The sequence below is a fragment of the Schistocerca gregaria genome, chromosome 7 (assembly GCF_023897955.1).
Source record: "Schistocerca gregaria isolate iqSchGreg1 chromosome 7, iqSchGreg1.2, whole genome shotgun sequence".
Classification (NCBI taxonomy): Eukaryota; Metazoa; Arthropoda; class Insecta; order Orthoptera; family Acrididae; genus Schistocerca; species Schistocerca gregaria.
In genome coordinates, this window is record NC_064926.1 from 45598649 (window position 1) to 45615612 (window position 16964).

The 16964-nt window shown below is 38.5% G+C and overlaps 1 protein-coding gene across 1 annotated transcript in view; it reads left to right on the plus strand.

Moving 5' to 3' along the window:
• The window catches only part of LOC126281836 (cationic amino acid transporter 3-like), a 129033-nt gene that overhangs the window by 33944 nt on the left and 78125 nt on the right, over positions 1-16964 (plus strand). The window contains exon 5 of the mRNA XM_049981086.1: positions 10080-10184. Coding sequence (XP_049837043.1) covers positions 10080-10184 — 105 coding nt within the window. The remainder of the gene's footprint in view (positions 1-10079; positions 10185-16964) is intronic.

A 16964-nucleotide genomic window follows, 5' to 3' on the forward strand; every position in this document is an offset into this window, starting at 1 on the left:
TGTCAGATCCACCCTGTCCAGGGTCTCCAGCCATCTATTTTCCTGACATTCACTAAGCATTTCCATCAAAGCCGTACCACATGATGTTGTTTCTTGATTAACCCTTCAACTGCTCTGGACGTGTTAATGCGCGCACCTTTGTACCTGTCCCTGTGTGCTCTGAACATGTTTACGTGCATCACCAGTCCTTCTACCTGGTACTCTGAACATGTCTAATGCAGATATGTTCAGAGTACCAGGTAGAAGGAATGGTGGTGTACATAACACATTCAGAGCATACAGGGCAGGTACACACATTAACACAACCAGAGAAGTTACAGAGTTAAAGGGGACCTTTTGGTATAATTCCTTATACTTGGCAAGGAGATGCCTGGAGTCATGTGAGAGACCTGGGATGTACTGCTGTGGGTAGCCTTGTGGTATATGTTGTCTGGAGATTCTCTGTAGCATTCACACAAATGCCTGGTACTTCTCTGGGGTTGGGGAGAGGTTTACTGTGGCTTTATCCAGTTTCTCTGCAAAAGTTTCCAAACTGGCCTTTTTAAAATTAAATTACTTTACAATCAGTGTTAGATGCATGGCCTTCTGATGGTTCAAATCCCAGATAGCTGATGTGAACCTCACAGCTTTTTGGGTCATGAAGGCATAGTCACAGGAAGTCATTACAAGTGTGTCTGGACTTGTTCCACTAGTTCTTCAGAGCTGTGGGAAGTCATAAGGAGCATGTCTGGCAAATTTGTCAAACAACTAATAACTCATAACTCCTGTACCAAAGCAGGGGTGGCTCCAATCTATTCCTGGAGACATCATGCTGGCAATGGAAGAGGACATCAATTCCATCACTGCCCCTGAAAGGCTTTCCACCACCATTGGGCATTAATGGAGAGGAGTCGTGGGAATTTCCATTATAAAAACACTGAACTATATCTGCATTTTCATATGTGGGAGCTTGATTGTTCATTGTCTCAGAGGTCAAAGAGACTATACCAGGTGTGGGAACATAGAACCAGTGGCTCTACCCCCCCCCCCCCCCCCCCCCATAATATCGCTGCCCTACCGCAGCAAGAACAACTGTATCTTTGCCAGATCAGGTCTCTGTAGTACGTGCTCTATGCTACACACATTGTGTATATGCTGTGAGAATAAAAATATTCATTGTAAGAGATGGGAGTACAGTGATTATTTATCATCATAATTACTACACCCACTCCCCACTACCTACACAGGTAAGGATCAAATTCAGTACAGCAAGTTACAGTACCTCAAAAAGCATGCAAAGGAAATGCTTCTACCTCTTTTTGTTAGTAACACTTACTTGAATGGAGACTTTCCCAACTCATGGAGAGAGGCCATTCCATTACCTCTTCTGAAAGCAGAGAAGAACCACGTATTACCCTCTAGTTGCCACAGTGTTGCCCTCGCTTGCTGCTTGCAAAGACATTTGAATGCATGGTCAACTGGAGGCTGACTTGTTTCCTATAATTGTAGGAGCTACTTAATAACTTCCAGTGTGCATTTAGAAAGTATTGTTCAACCCTTGACAACGTCACTCTGCCACAGTTGGAAATACAACAATCTTTCCTATGAGACAATGCCTTGTAGGTATATCCTTCATTCTTGAGAAATCTTATGACACTACTTGGGAACATATCGGTAATAAGCACAATGTTATTTTACACCAATCCCCAAAAGATTCAACAAAGAATATATACAAAAAAATCAGCATGGTTTATCATTATTTAGTGCAAACAGTGAACTGTTCAAAATTATGTAACAAAAGCAGAATATACACAAACTTAGAAATGGAAGGACTGTCACATGATAAATTCACATGTTGTGCTTTTCACTTGAACAGACAAGGGAAGGAACAAGTATGTAATGAGCTTTCTTCATTAATTAAACTGAGCAGTTGTGCAAAACATGTGCATTCATCTGTGAAAAAACAAGTCTGCCTGAAGACATCAGTGTATCAACAAAACAAATACACTTTGAAAGCCAGTGTGAGAAAAGTGCCAAAAATGAAACAAGTGCTTCTTGACAAGTGGATTCTAGGGAGTCAGCTAGCAGGAAGACCTCACCCACCTCTCAAAATGAGGTGGACTTTATACACCAAACAACACTAGATCAAAAAGAGGTAAGTGGTCAAACAAGATGCAATAACATCCCTTGTTCCCACTATAAATAGATCCACCAGAATGTTCAGTCTCTATTCAACAAGCTGAATGAAACAGAAATCTTTTTAAATGATTTGAGTGATATTTCTGTTTTATGTTTCATGGAGCACTGCTTGAATAGAGACATGTTAAAAGTGACTCACCCACCTCAATTCAAATTAGCAGGCACATTTTTTAGAAAAATACCCAGGCATGGTGTTATATATTAAAAACAAAGATTCCAAGACTTACCAAGCGGGAAAGCGCCGGCAGACAGGCACAATGAACAAAACACACACACACACACACACACACACACACACACACACACACACACACACACACACACACACAGAATTACTAGCTTTCGCAACCGATGGCTGCTTCTTCAGGAAAGAGGGAAGGAGAGGGAAAGACGAAAGGATGTGGGTTTTAAGGGAGAGGGTAAGGAGTCATTCCAATCCCGGGAGTGGAAAGACTTCCCTTAGGGGGAAAAAAGGACAGGTGTACACACTCGCACACACACACATATCCATCCGCACATACACAGACGGCTTGTGTCTGTGTATGTGCGGATGGATATGTGTGTGTGCGCGAGTGTGTACACCTGTCCTTTTTTCCCCTTTTTTCCCCGTCTCTGCCCTACGAGATGGCACTGCCTAGAGACGGACCAAATTCTGCTTGCGCCAATCTGCTTATTAATATGTCATGCAGCCAATGAGACTGCTGCTAATGTAGAACCTTTTCTTCTCACGGATCACACTCGCGCAGTGATACCTGAATGCGTGAGGTATTATAATGAGTTACAGACCTCCGATTAGTCAGTCTGCATTAGTCTGTAGTCAAGTTTCAGTTTGCGCCTAATAAGATTATCATACTTCTGTACATAGCCATGAAGATAAATGTATAGACACTTTGTCAAGTATCAGAGATATGTGAGAATAAGATTAACGTACCAAGACCAAAGGAACTTCAGATTGTCAATTGTAAACAGCATCCAGAATCAAGTTATGTAATGTATGCCTTTTTATTATTTTAATAAATGTGTGTGAAAATTAATCAAGTTCTGTTTAAAGTTGGTCACCGTCAATGCGTTTCTTTACGCGTGCAAGTGGCATTTCTATCGTCTGACCTACCGGCAGAAGATAAACACGCCACAATAAGACCACGAGACATATTGCTGACACTTGCCTACTTCGTTAGAGTGACAAGTCAAATAATCTGATGGTGTGTGTACTGAAGGTCTTACAGTACGCACACCACAGTCACCTAAACCCAACAGATAAATTTAGGACACATCACTCATGCAAAGCATGGAAAGGAGCCATTATTGTGGAGCTAGAAATCCCCTCCCAAGTAGGTGGCTGAACCTACCCTTTCATATCTCACAGTCAATAATGCCATACAACTATTTCTTTCCTTAATGTACTTTTTAGTCCAAGGTGGAATAATTCAATCAGAATTGACAGAAATAGTAAATTATTTAATGGTTTTGCGAAAGTTAAATATTTACAAAAAAAGTATAGAGATGTCCAAGACACATAATATGTGGGAAGGAGAACGATTGACATGCAATTCATGAACACCAAATTGGGAAAAAAACGCCTTCTGAGTATGTATATACTATGATGATTCTCTTTTCTTTGCTTCATAGATTAATATTTAAGCTTAATCCATCTATAAAGATTGCCTTTGTATTGATTTTTACATCCAACTACATCTCTTTTACTTGTTGGTTTATAAGCCAATGCTAATTTGTGATATCCTGCATTGTACATTGTCTGTGCATATTCGTACCTGATGTTATGACATCTACTTTATATGCAAGAGCCAATAATTCCCTGAAGTTTTTATTTAGAAAACATATAATATGAGGAGTTAGAATTTTGTGACAATATCAGTCAACATTCCTGAAACATGTATTATTTTTATACTTACCTGCCAGGGTAGCCAAGAGTGCTAATGCGCTGCTTGCTGGACTCGGGTAGGAGTGCCAGCCCTGGATCAGATCTGCCTGGTGGATTACAATGAGGGCTGGTATGCTAGCTAGCCTGGATGTGGTTTTTAGGCTGTTCCCCACGTTCCACCCCAGTTACACAGCTTGCAAACACTAGATGCAGACAGCTGGGGTGCACTCATTCCGTCCTAGGGGGTACAGGGTGCCAAATCCATTTCTAACCATGCTGACCCTGCAAAACTGTTGGACAAGGCATCAGCAAAAGAGAGAAAGAAAGAAAGTATTAGTTTTCTACGTAGTCTACATCTAGTTCTTTTGCTGCATGACAGCCTGAACATATGCTCCCTGCTGATAAAAACTCTCATCGTGTGCCGGCCATCATGTTTGCATTGCAAGAATTATGCTCTCATCATTTTCAGGCCATATTTAAGTGGCCCCACCTGATGGATGTCCAAAGGTACCAGGTCTGGGCCATAGTGTGGATGAGACAATGATGCCAACCCATTTTGGTGATGTGTCTCCAGTACTTGGGCTTGTGTGTATGCATGCTGAGTTGCGTTGCAGCAATATTTCCTTTGGGTTCATGTCACACTGAACAATTGGAAAAGTTTTTTGAGCTTGTTCAGAATCTTGACATTTGACTCTCGGTTAATGGTTGAGCATTTGTCAATATGTCTACAAGAACAACAACACCATATTTCCAACAGACTGACAACATGATTTTGCGAGCAAAGGGAACTATCCTGAATCTCTTCTTTTCTGGTGACCTAGGTGTTGCCAGTCCACAGACAGCCTTTTTATTTCTGGATCAAATCATTGCACCCATATTTCATCAGCTGCAATGATCCATGACAGAAAAGTCTCTTCACTAGCCTCAAGCTGCTAGAGCAGTTAAGATGAAATGGATTTTCTGTGTATCTTGTGGTCTTTTTTCAGCATTCATGGAACCCATGTTGATCATGCCTTTGAATATCCAAGAGTCTTAATCATTGACACACTCTTGAAATGTCCACCAATAGCTGTTAGAGCCAGTTGTTGAGTTGTGATGAATAATGGGATCTGTGCGATTCATCATGTTGGGAACAGTTAGCCGTGACAGGGTATTCTGAACATGAGTGATATTGGGCTCAGATTCTGCTCTTCCTGACACTTGAAGCCTCTTTAGCCCATGGCTAACAGTACTTCTATCAACTACATCATTACCATATACTGCACATAAACATTAAATAGATGTTCACCACAATTACTTTTTCCAGGACCAAGCGTTCAATTGCAGCACATCGCATGTAACAAGTGTCTTGTATAGATACTATTTTGATGGTCCACTACGGGTGTGCCATTCAGACTTGTTTGAAACTTTGCACATGTTCAGAAGAACTGCAAATTCTGAAGCACCTAAAAGAACATTTTTCTATATTTATTAACACTTTAAAGACCAAGCTGAGGACAGCATCAGACATAACTTTGGGTTAAATAGACTGCAACCGAGTATGGGTCAGGCTGCAATTTTCTCAATTCTGAGAAATGTATCACTTGAAATCTGGACTCCTTTCACACAGAAACAATGTACAAACGTCTCGTGACCTGTCCCTCAAATGGTGCTGCTTTCTGTTACCAATTTATAGAATTTTATTGAAAGAAACATTAGCTAATGTAACAAATGTTGTCATGAAAGGCTCATCCAATGTGATTCCATTGACATAATTTCAAGCATGTGCTTCTTAGGTGTCACAGTTTTCTGTAAGTCCGCAACAAATATGTCATGTTTGTTGAGTGAACAAGAAGTTTTGTTAGCTCATGAAGAAGAAATTGCTCAGTAACTCAACTGCAAAACTTCTTGCTCACTCAACAAATGGGAAGTGTCAACAATGTAGGAAAAGGTAGATTGCTATTTACCAAAAAGAAGACACATTAAGCTGGAGACAGGCACTATTAAAAGATCTTATGCAAAGCTGTTAGCCACAGCCTTCATCAGTAAAACAGAGACACACACCAATCTTAACATAAGAAAGCACACCTCATGCTCACATGACTGCCAACTGAAGCATCTTGGTCTGGTTGAAGGTGTGGTAGTTCACATCTGCAGACATTCACCAGTCCTGAAAAATGATATAGTTCTGCTGTTGTTTTAGGATGAAGGAAGACCTTCATTATTTTCTCAAATTAATGTTAAGATTATATTACCCAGCCATTCAAGAAACTATTGCAGATGCATTACATGTTCTCCATCTGATTTGCAGCAACAAGAATGTCATATAAACAGGAATCCACGAAAGTCAAATCATTCAAAATACTACAAATAAGTCACTGGAATGTTTGTGCTGCATTGCATAGACTATATGGCATCTTAAAAAATTCAAAAAGTCCAGATGGTGTGGTAACAATTGTTTTAGGCACATCTTGTGTCACAATGGGAATGGGGCAACAAGTTTCAATAAGGTCAGTTTAAAGAATATCTTTATGTTGGAGAACTGACAGTCCAAATCTTGTAAATGCAGTACTGGATAGTGGTCTGACAACGTGACAGCATTTAAACCTCCATGATCTTCACAGGGATCTCAAGTTCCATCTTTCCTTGAAAGGAGATGGAGAGGAGTAGACCAGGAGCTTTTAGAAAGACGACATATGCCAAGTCTTGCTTGTACTAATTATTTTGGTTATCAGTTTGTGCATGCCTTGGAAGTCCTGTTGTTGTGACTGTTGCATATTAACATGAGGAAAATCATAATTACGTTTCTCCATGAGAAAAATAGGATATCTCGTTAGCAAGTCTCAATATTTATGCTGTGGATCAATTGAAAGCACCAAACCATCGAGTTGCCTTTTCTGAACATTCTGTGATCTAATACTGTTGCTGGCAATATGGAAATGTCTGCTCCAGAATCGACCAAAAATCGAAAACATTCATTGTGATCCATTATGACTAGGTGTCAAGATAATTTAGGTTTCTCATTCTTGCCCCACCAAGTGAATAGCATGCTAGTTTTCCTTCTGAGCATTTACACACTACTGAGAAATAAATGGACATGAAGTTGTGCATTTCTTTGCATTCTGTTTGAATTTATAATACCAGCACACAGAACGTTTCTGTGCAAGCTGCAATGATTTCAATCTGCTTCTTGACCATGTCTCAGTTAGTAATTTCTAAAAATGGATCATTAGTTCCAAAAGCCACCTTTATAGATGGGAAAGTCTGTTATCTTGAGATGGAGATGATACAGTTTCCATACTAAATTCAAATTGACTGTATGTCGAAATATCTACTATTTTATCAGACATAGTAGCCATTTGCTTTGAGATTTACATCTCAACTAGATGCTAGCACAGATTGCCTGTTAGTTGGTAGTCGTTGAAGACATATAGTTCAAAAAATCATCAGTTTCTCACATTCCAGCAAGAGCACACATCTCTCAGAGCAAAGTAGATGGCTTTTTGTCTCATAGTTCTACTTTGATTAGCAATTTTTTAACTTTGGGTGACTCTCGTTCTTAAAATTCTGTGGTAATAGATTTTTAAGTCTGTATATAGAGAAGTTGATAATGGTTTGTACATGAAATGTGAAATCGGCTTAGCAACTTCACTATCAAGTGACCACAACATGTAATGATATTTTGCCATATCATTGTTAATATTTGTGGCAAAAAATTGGGACTCCACTTTCAAAAACCATATCTTTACACTTTTTCACCTGCCACATTTGATATGTCCATTCAGGTGTCATCCAGTGATAAGTTTGCCATTAAAAACATATTAAAATTGCAGCAGTGAAATTGAAATAATGGTTGGAGTCATTCTGGGAAATTACCAGGAATTGATATACAGAGATAAACAAGAGACATTTATTTATTTATTTATTTTATTTATTTATTTCGTGTTCCGGTGATCCATGTTGTGAATACATCACAGGATATGGAACGTGTCAGTTTTACAAACTTATTATGGTATTTTGTAAGTATTGCTATTATCATATTAAAATTATATGGCTTAGATTAACATTACAAATTAAAATCACCAAAAAATAAATGTTACAAAGTTAAGTATTACAGACTCTATACACGTACATACAGAAAATATACTACTGAAAACTTAAGATGTTTACCAGTAATAGATATATAGGATCACAAATGAAGAGTGGGAAATGTATCTGAGACTTATCCGTACAGGTACTAAGGTACTATTCATCATGGTTCAGGAACTCTTCTATAGTATAAAATGACCCTTGCAATAGGAACTGCCTTAAGCTTTTCTTAAACGAGAACTCATCATCTACTAAACACCTAATTTGTGAAGGGAGGGCATTAAAAATCTTACAACCACTGAAGTGGACCCCCTTCTGTACCTTACTCAGGTTTGCATGCTCATAGTGGATATCATCTTTTCTTCTAGTATCATGATTATGATAAACACTATTATGTTTGAAGAGGGGCTTTTTTTCCTTATGAAACACATCAAGGAGAATATATATTGTGCAATGGATGTGAAGATTTGAAGTTCTTTAAAAAGATTTCTGCATGTGGCTCTAGGGTGGGCTCCACTCATGATTCTTGTGGCTCTTTTCTGTGCAGATAACACTTTCCTAGCAAGTGGCTGATTTCCCCAGAATATGATTCCATATGCCATAATGGCATGAAAATAACCAAAATAAGCTGATTTACTGGTTTCCGTATTTCTGTAAGAGCAGATAATGCGTAAAGCATAAGTTGCCGAATTCAGCCTTTTGCAGAGATCCAAGATGTGGTTTGACCAGTTTAGTTTGCTATCTATATGTAAGCTAAGGTACTTTGTACTATCGACCTTAGCTATCTGCATGTCACCTAGTTTTTGTTCTTGTTCATCTTCTTTAGAGACTGTCTGAAACTGGACATAGTTTGTTTTACTGTGATTAATAGAAAGACCATTTACATTAAACCAGTTCACAATATCACTAAAAACCTTATTAGCTGTCACCTCAAGTTCATCCACTGAGTTATCAACCAGTAGTGTAGTGTCATCAGCAAAGATGGTGAATTTACAAAAATCTGTACATAGAGGAAGATCATTAATAAAAATAATAAAAAGTAGGGGGCCCAGAATGGAGCCTTGAGGCACTCCACAGGTGATTGTTCCCCATTCCGATGATGCTGATGCACCTTCTTGACTATCCAGTACAACTTTCTGTTTTCTGTTTGAAAGCATATTACTCCATTGTGTATTTACAAATTTTATAGTGTTTACATGTGTGTCCCTTACAGTCCCTCTCCCTCCACATGCACACAAAGGTGTTTCCATCCACAAAAAAGCATAGAGGAATTGAGTATAGATGGCTTTAAGAGAGAAAGAGAGAGATGAGTGTCAGAGGCAAAGGCAAAATGTAGATTAGTGTTAGCCATAAGCATAAAACTGAGGAATGTAGAGTGTGAGAGAATGAATAGAAATGGAAAAAAATAGAGTTAAATGTCGAAACAGGAGTGGAGTGCAAAATGCAAGTGGGTGAGAGAGGCTGTTGGAAAAAGGAGTGTTCATTCATTCACCATGTTCCATAGATTCCAAAAAGATTAAGGACTTTCAGGGATGAGGGAAGAATTAAGGTGTACATTAACAAAAGGAAAGAACTTCTAGAAACTTAATCTGTACAATAATCTATCACTGAATAGCTTAATATTAATGATTCTTATTCCAGCTAAATTTAACAATAAGTTAGTGGATAAGCCATTACTCTGAAGAAATAATCTGATGCTTCTTTAGTTATATGAAACAGGTGCATTTTATCTCCTACTGGTAGCTCAATTTTCTTTGAGTATATTGGTATTTTTTGAAGAAAAAAGTCAGCTACACATTTGCTTTGCCGATGATATAAAAAAAAGTGGAGTAAAGCTATGTACGCCTTTTACAATGTATGCAGTAGTCAGAAAATAAGCACAAAAGATTAAAGTACTTTCTAACGTATACGAAAAACAATAGATGACTAAAGATGCCATAATCTGTTGCAGTTGCTCTTGCAATTTGGGTGAAGATATTCTCATCCATAATGAACATCACTCTTGCAATCAATTTTGCAGTTATATTGTTTATCATCATAGCAGGTAGCCTGCAAGGTATGTAATGCTACTAACAAATTATTGTATTATGATCATAATTTTGTTAAGAGGAACTTTTGCACTTGACTTTTCTTTTTTGCATTGTTCTTTTATTTCATTGTCTGATTACATTGTTTCTAAGTCAAGATGTATTAATTCAAATAAATAACAGAAGATACATTGCTGAAACCATAAAATCATTGCAGTAGCATGTTCACAATATTTCCTTCATATTTTCATGCTAACCAAAGCTGAATATGGATGGGCATTATTAAAATGAAATTCTAAAGTTATTGAAAGATACGTTGCAATTTATCTTTCAGGTTCATTTCTTTCTCACATTGAGTTTCAACAGGCACAATGTAAAGACTTTTACACATTTTGATGTCAGCAAAAGTCTTCATCAGAACAGAAAACTCACACACATTCACAGAAGCAAGCACATCTCATACACACATTACTGGTATCTATGTCCACTCAAGCCAGAATGCATTCCGGATAGAGCAGCCAGAGGTAGACATCATGCGTGCATGAGATGTGATGTCTTGTGTGAATGTTTGTGTGTGCTTTCTTTTCTGAAGAGCACTTTGATTGAAAGCTAAATGTGTAACATTCTTTTCGTTGTGGCTTTCTGCAACTAAGCATGCCACCTTTACTGTGAGTAGCACTCTATCCTTTTCATAAAATTGTTGAGATTCCTACCCGAACTTTTCATTATTTCATTACTTTCTCTGTCTGATGTGTATTACAAAAATTGGAAGTGATAGTAAAATGGCAATAATAAATTTAATGAAATAGTTGTAAATACTAAAATGATCAACTATACCAGGACAGGAGGCACCACAGAAACATTAGTATATACTGCAATTAGTCATGAAGAAGCATCCATTTCTTGATAACTGTACAGGCAAAGAGATAAGGAAACAAGTGCAAGAATGTAAAAAATTCAGAGGGAACATGATTTATAATAAAGACTTAAGATATGCATTAGAAAAGAAAAAATGTTGTTGTGGTCGTCAGTCTAAAGATTAGTTTGATGAAGCTGTCCAAGCTACTCTACCCTGCGCAAGCCTCTTCATCACTGCATAACAACTGCAACTTACATCCTTTTGAATATGCTTATTGTATTCAGCTCTTGGTTTGACTCTAATACTAAACTGGTGATCCCTTGATGTCACAGAATGTGTCCTATCAACTGATTTATTATTGTATATCATACATTTAAGTGATTAGTCATCCTTTTTAAGTTTTGTTGGCAGATCTAGATTTCAGCTAGAAGCTAGCCATTTTCAGTTCACTATTATTTATACTCAATGCATGTAATGCCTGTTGGTCATGCTTCATCCACAGCTCATTGAATTGAGTCTTTACAAATGTCAATCTTGAAGATGGATGGGTGTAAATCATACTGATCAAAAAAATACAAACACAGGGTGAACATTAATAAAACTGACAAACTGCAGGGACGTTAAGGTCCTATGAACATGTGTCGAGAAATGGATGGTGTGTGTGCAATGACAATAAATTATCCCAGAACACAGTACAGAGCTGCATCACAACCACATGACAAGAGATGTTCAAAGTTACCTCCGCATGATGCAGCACATGTATTCACACATCACATCATGGATTTCCACACTCTTTTGTATGTTCCAACATTGCTCTGAATAGTGTCATAGGAATTGTGAACATGCTCTTGAAGGATCTGCACAATAGGAACTGGTTCAGCATACATAATGCTCATCAGATGCCCCCAGAGGTAAAAATCCAGGGGGCTTAAGTCCATCCAGCATCTGAGGATGATGATGTTGAGGTGTCTGCAAAACTGTAATGTGGAATTGGAATGGTGCTCTCTCATGCAGAAACCTCATAACCTTTCAAATTGCCAAAGGCATGAACTCAAGCAGCTCAGGCAGAGAATCTACAGGAAGTTGTAATGTTTCGGGAAATTTGTAAACATCCCAACACACCATTGGAAAGGATTTGACAAGAGATGCTTGTGAGTAAGTTGAATAAGGATAAATGTAGTAGGAAAGGGAAACTGTGTGTTTTCCTTTCTTGTATGCAGTAAATGTGGAGCAGTGGTGGAGCCGGCGAGAAGGGGACCCGTAAAAATGGTATTACAACCACTGGTCGTCCGGGAGTCATTTGTGTCATGGTGCAGCAAGTGTCTTAGTTCGAGAGACATGGAGTAAATGACACACCAACAAGGGCATAATGAACAATTGAACAGCAGTACTTGTTTATCTGAGTTTCTCTCTCATGCCCTAAAGCATGCATGTACAGACAGTTTTGAATGTACTCAAGAGAGTGATATTACCGTAGCAATTGTTTGTTGTGTTGTTAAAAGAAATAGTGAAAATGTTGGGCAAAATATACCCCTGTTTGTGAGGAGTGTGGCTGTTTATTTAGTAGCGCAATAGAGAGAAGTTGCAGAAGCATTCCAGGGATCTTCACCACAGTTGGATCAACAGGGAGGTGGCACGAAAGGATCCAGACCATGAAACAGCTACTCTGAGAAGAGAGGATAAAGGTAATACTACTTTCATCTGGTGGTGTATTAGGATCGCAAAATATTCCCCAGTTATATTGGCATGGGGTGCAACTTTGCACTAGTGCTGGTGTAAGACCCACCAAAAAACCTACAAAATATACATCAGCAGGAGAAGAGGGAAAAATACACCCCATGTGGCAACCCTGGAAAATGTGAATGGAGAATGCACCTGCAAGTAAGTGCAGAAAATTGATTTGAGTCATAATTATGACTCCAAAGAAAATAAGAGAGAGAAGTTGCCCCCAGCAACCAGCAATCAGCAACAGTATCTTATAATGCACGTAACAAGAAATCAAAAATAATTCAGAGCTTCTTTTGAACGAACTGTCTGAGAAATATTACTAAACACATCATAAATGTAAACTATAATTTACTGTTGGATATCTGAAACAGAAAAAAAATAGAAGAAGACAGTGGCAGCAGAAAGTGCACCCATATTACAAGCAGTGAGTGCACGGAATTAGTTCAAAACTTAACAAAATTGTTTCGACGGGATAATACAACAGCAGATGTAGATCTGGTGGAAGTTATCAAAGCAGAGTGGTTAGCAGTTACATGAGTATGGGGTGTTGTACTGTCCAGTCAGTGGCTGCACGCAGCACGAGAGCAGACGTCGGCTTCAACTTCAGTGCCGGCTCAGCTGTTCTATGACCAGCATGCAGTTCACAGTTCCGCAGAAGGGTGAGCCGTCAACATTTAAAAATGTACACACATTTCTGTGAGTATAGGGTTCAAAATTAAAATTGTCGACTGGTAACAAATAGTGTATGCCGATCATAAGAAAGGTGGCAAAGCAAAACAAGGAATTAAGATAAATACTAGAAGGTATAATTAAAGAACAAGCATAGAAGGATAAGGCAATACTAGAAGGTATAATTAAAGAACAAGGAGAGAAGGATAGGGAAGGATGGAGAGTGAAACAAGTAGAATTAGTTGAGTCCATTAAGGAACAAGTATGTGAATCAGTCGGTGACATACTCAACCATAAAATACAAGAGGTTAAAGCTAACTTAGAATCTAACTTCAATGCACAAATTAATGATCAAAACATTAAAATAACAGAAATAAATTCCAGAGTAAATGAATTACAAGAATCAGTGCCAATAGAAGTGCAACAAGTAGCTAAACAAGTGTTAACAGATCATTTACCGGAAAGTGTACACAGATTAACAACTCGACAGTGGACGGGCTATGTAGATAATGTGAATTCCTGATTCCAAGGGGTATTAGCTAGTATTTCAGACACAAATAAGCGTATCACATCGATACAGGAAAATTCTGTAACAGGGCCACTTGATGCTGTAAAACATTTGGAAAAACATGTATAGTTATTCATAGAAAAAGAAGTAAAAGACAAAACAGAAATAAATAATTACAAAATCACTTCTGGGGAAGGTACAATTAACAGTAATCAAGAACTTGATAGAATATGAAAAGCAATAGATGATAATAAAAAGAAATTAGAAAATAGTAAACCTGAAACTATGACAGGAGTGATTAAAGATGTAGTAGAGGGTTTATCTATAGGTAATGGGTTTAATTTAGCAAAGCAATTTCCAAAGTATAAACCAGATGGTGATGTACACCCAATCTATTTTTATGAGTCTTTGCCAGATCTTTACCTAAAAATTGGGATGACTTAAAGAAAATTGATTTCACATTAGGCTATTTAATGGGAGATGCGGCAGAATGGGGAAATGCTCATGCAGAAGAATCTGTGTCTTGGAAAGATTTTGAGGAAAGCTTTAAGAGGAAGTACTGGTCTTCAAGTACTCAGGAAAAATTAATCTTTAGGTTATTAGACACTACTCCATACAATTATTCATGGGGTATATATAAAAAGTACATAGGATGGCATTTGACAAAATCGAAGTACTTAGATGATCTAAAAGATGAAATACACTTTAAAAGTACTCATTAGACGTTTACCATACCACACTCAACAAGGAATATTGTATAGAGGGTGGAAAACTGTGAATGAGTTATTAACATTTATTGAAGGCTTAGACACACTGTGTACTGAAAGAAATGAAAATTATTCAGTGAATGACCAAAATACAGGGAATAGGAATAACAAATCCTTTCCTAATTCCTTGTCGTGGACGAAGGAATCCAATTATTGTAGAATAAGCAGTAATGAAACTATTCACAGCATGGATAATACTCTAAATCACAATAACCCTAGAGGGGGAAGAACTCAGACTGATAACAAGTCTGACAGGTCCGGATAAGTGAAGAGGGTGGGATTACATTGTCATGGGGAGCACCAATGTTAGGTGGGTGATGGAGCCCCTTAGGGATCTGGCAGCTAAGGACGAGAAGAAAGCCAATATGCACTCTTTGTGCGTACCGGGGGGAGTCATCCAAGATGTGGAAAGGGTCCTTCCAGATGCCATGAAGGGTACAGGGTGCAGCCAACTGCAGGTGGTGGCTCATGTCAGCACTAATGATGTGTGTCGCTAGAGACCCGAAGAGATTCTCTCTGGTTCCCAGTGGCTATCTGAGTTGGTGAAGACTGGCAGTCTTGCCAGTGAGATGAAGGCAGAGCTCACCATCTGCAGCATCGTCGACAGGACCGATAGTAGACCTTTGGTACAGAACCGAGTGGAGGGTCTGAATCAGAGGCTCCGACGGTTCTGCGACCGTGTAAGCTGCAGATTCCTCGACTTGTGCCATAGGGTAGTGGGGTTTCAGGTTCCGTTAAAAAGGTCAGGTGTCCACTACAAACAGGAGGTGGCTACATGGGTAGCAGGGGCTGTGCAGCATGGACTATGCAGTTTTTTAGGTTAGACAGTGTTGGGAAAGATCAAAAAGGGCTCCAGCCTCAAAGTGTACAGGGCAAAGAAATGAGGAGAATTGACCAAGCAACAGTCGGTATTGTAGTTGTAAATTGTTGTAGCTGTGTTGGAAAAGTACCAGAGCTTCAAGCGTTGATAGAAAGCACTGAAGCTGAAATCGTTATAGGAACAGAAAGCTGGCTAAAGCTGGAGATAAATTCTACCAAAATTTTTACGGAGGCACAAACAGGGTTCAGAAAGGATAGATTAAATAAAGTAGGTGGTGGTGTGTTTGTGTCTATTGGTAGTAGTTTATCTTGTAATGAAGTTGAAATAGATAGTTCCTGTGAATTACTATGGGTAGAGGTTATACTCAAATGGTTCAAATGGCTCTGAGCACTATGGGACTTAAAAGCTATGCTCATCAGTCCCCTAGAACTTAGAACTACTTAAACCTAACTAACCTAAGGACATCACACAACACCCAGTCATCACGAGGCAGAGAAAATCCCTGACCCCGCCGGGAATCGAACCCAGGCACTGGAAGCGAGAACGCTACCACACGACCACAAGCTGCGGACGGTTATACTCAACAGCCGTACCAAAATAATAGTTGGTACCTTCTACCAACCCCCAACTCTGATGATATAATAGCTGAACGATTCAAAGAAAACTTGAATCTCATTACAAATAAGTACCCCACTCATACAGTTACAATTGGTGGAGATTTCAATCTACCCTCGATTTGTTGGTGAAAATACATGTTCAAAGCCAATGGTAGACAGAAAACATCTTCAGAAATTGTACTAAATGCTTTCTCTGAGAATTACTTTGAACAATTAGTTCATGAGCCCACACAAATTGTAAATGGTTCTGAAAACACACTTGACCTCTCAGCCACAAATAATCCTGATCGAATAGAGAGCGTCATGATGGATACAGGGATTAGTGAACACAAGGTCATTCTAGAGACGCTCAAAACCATATCTACCAAAACTACTAAAAATAAACACAAAATATAACTGTTTAAAACAGCAAATAAAAATTCACTTGATACCTTCCTAAGAGAGAGTCTCCATTCCTTCCAAGCTAATTATATAAGTGTAGAACATATAAGGCTCAAATTCAAAGATACGGTATCAGCAGCAATAGATAGATTCATACCACATAAGTTAATAAGAGACGGGACTGATCTATCATGGTACACAAAACACATCAGAACACTGTTGTAGAAGCAAAGAAAAAAGCATGCCGAGTTCAGAAGAACGCAAAATCCCCAAGACTGGCTAAGTTTCACGGAAGCTCGAAATTTAGTGCAGATGTCAGTGCAAGATGCTTTTATTAGTTTCCACAATGAAATATTGTATCTAAATATGATAGAAAACCCAAGGAGATTCTGGTCTTTTGTAAAATACGCCAGTGGTAAAAAACAGTCAATACAGTCACTGCGTGATAGCGATGGAAATG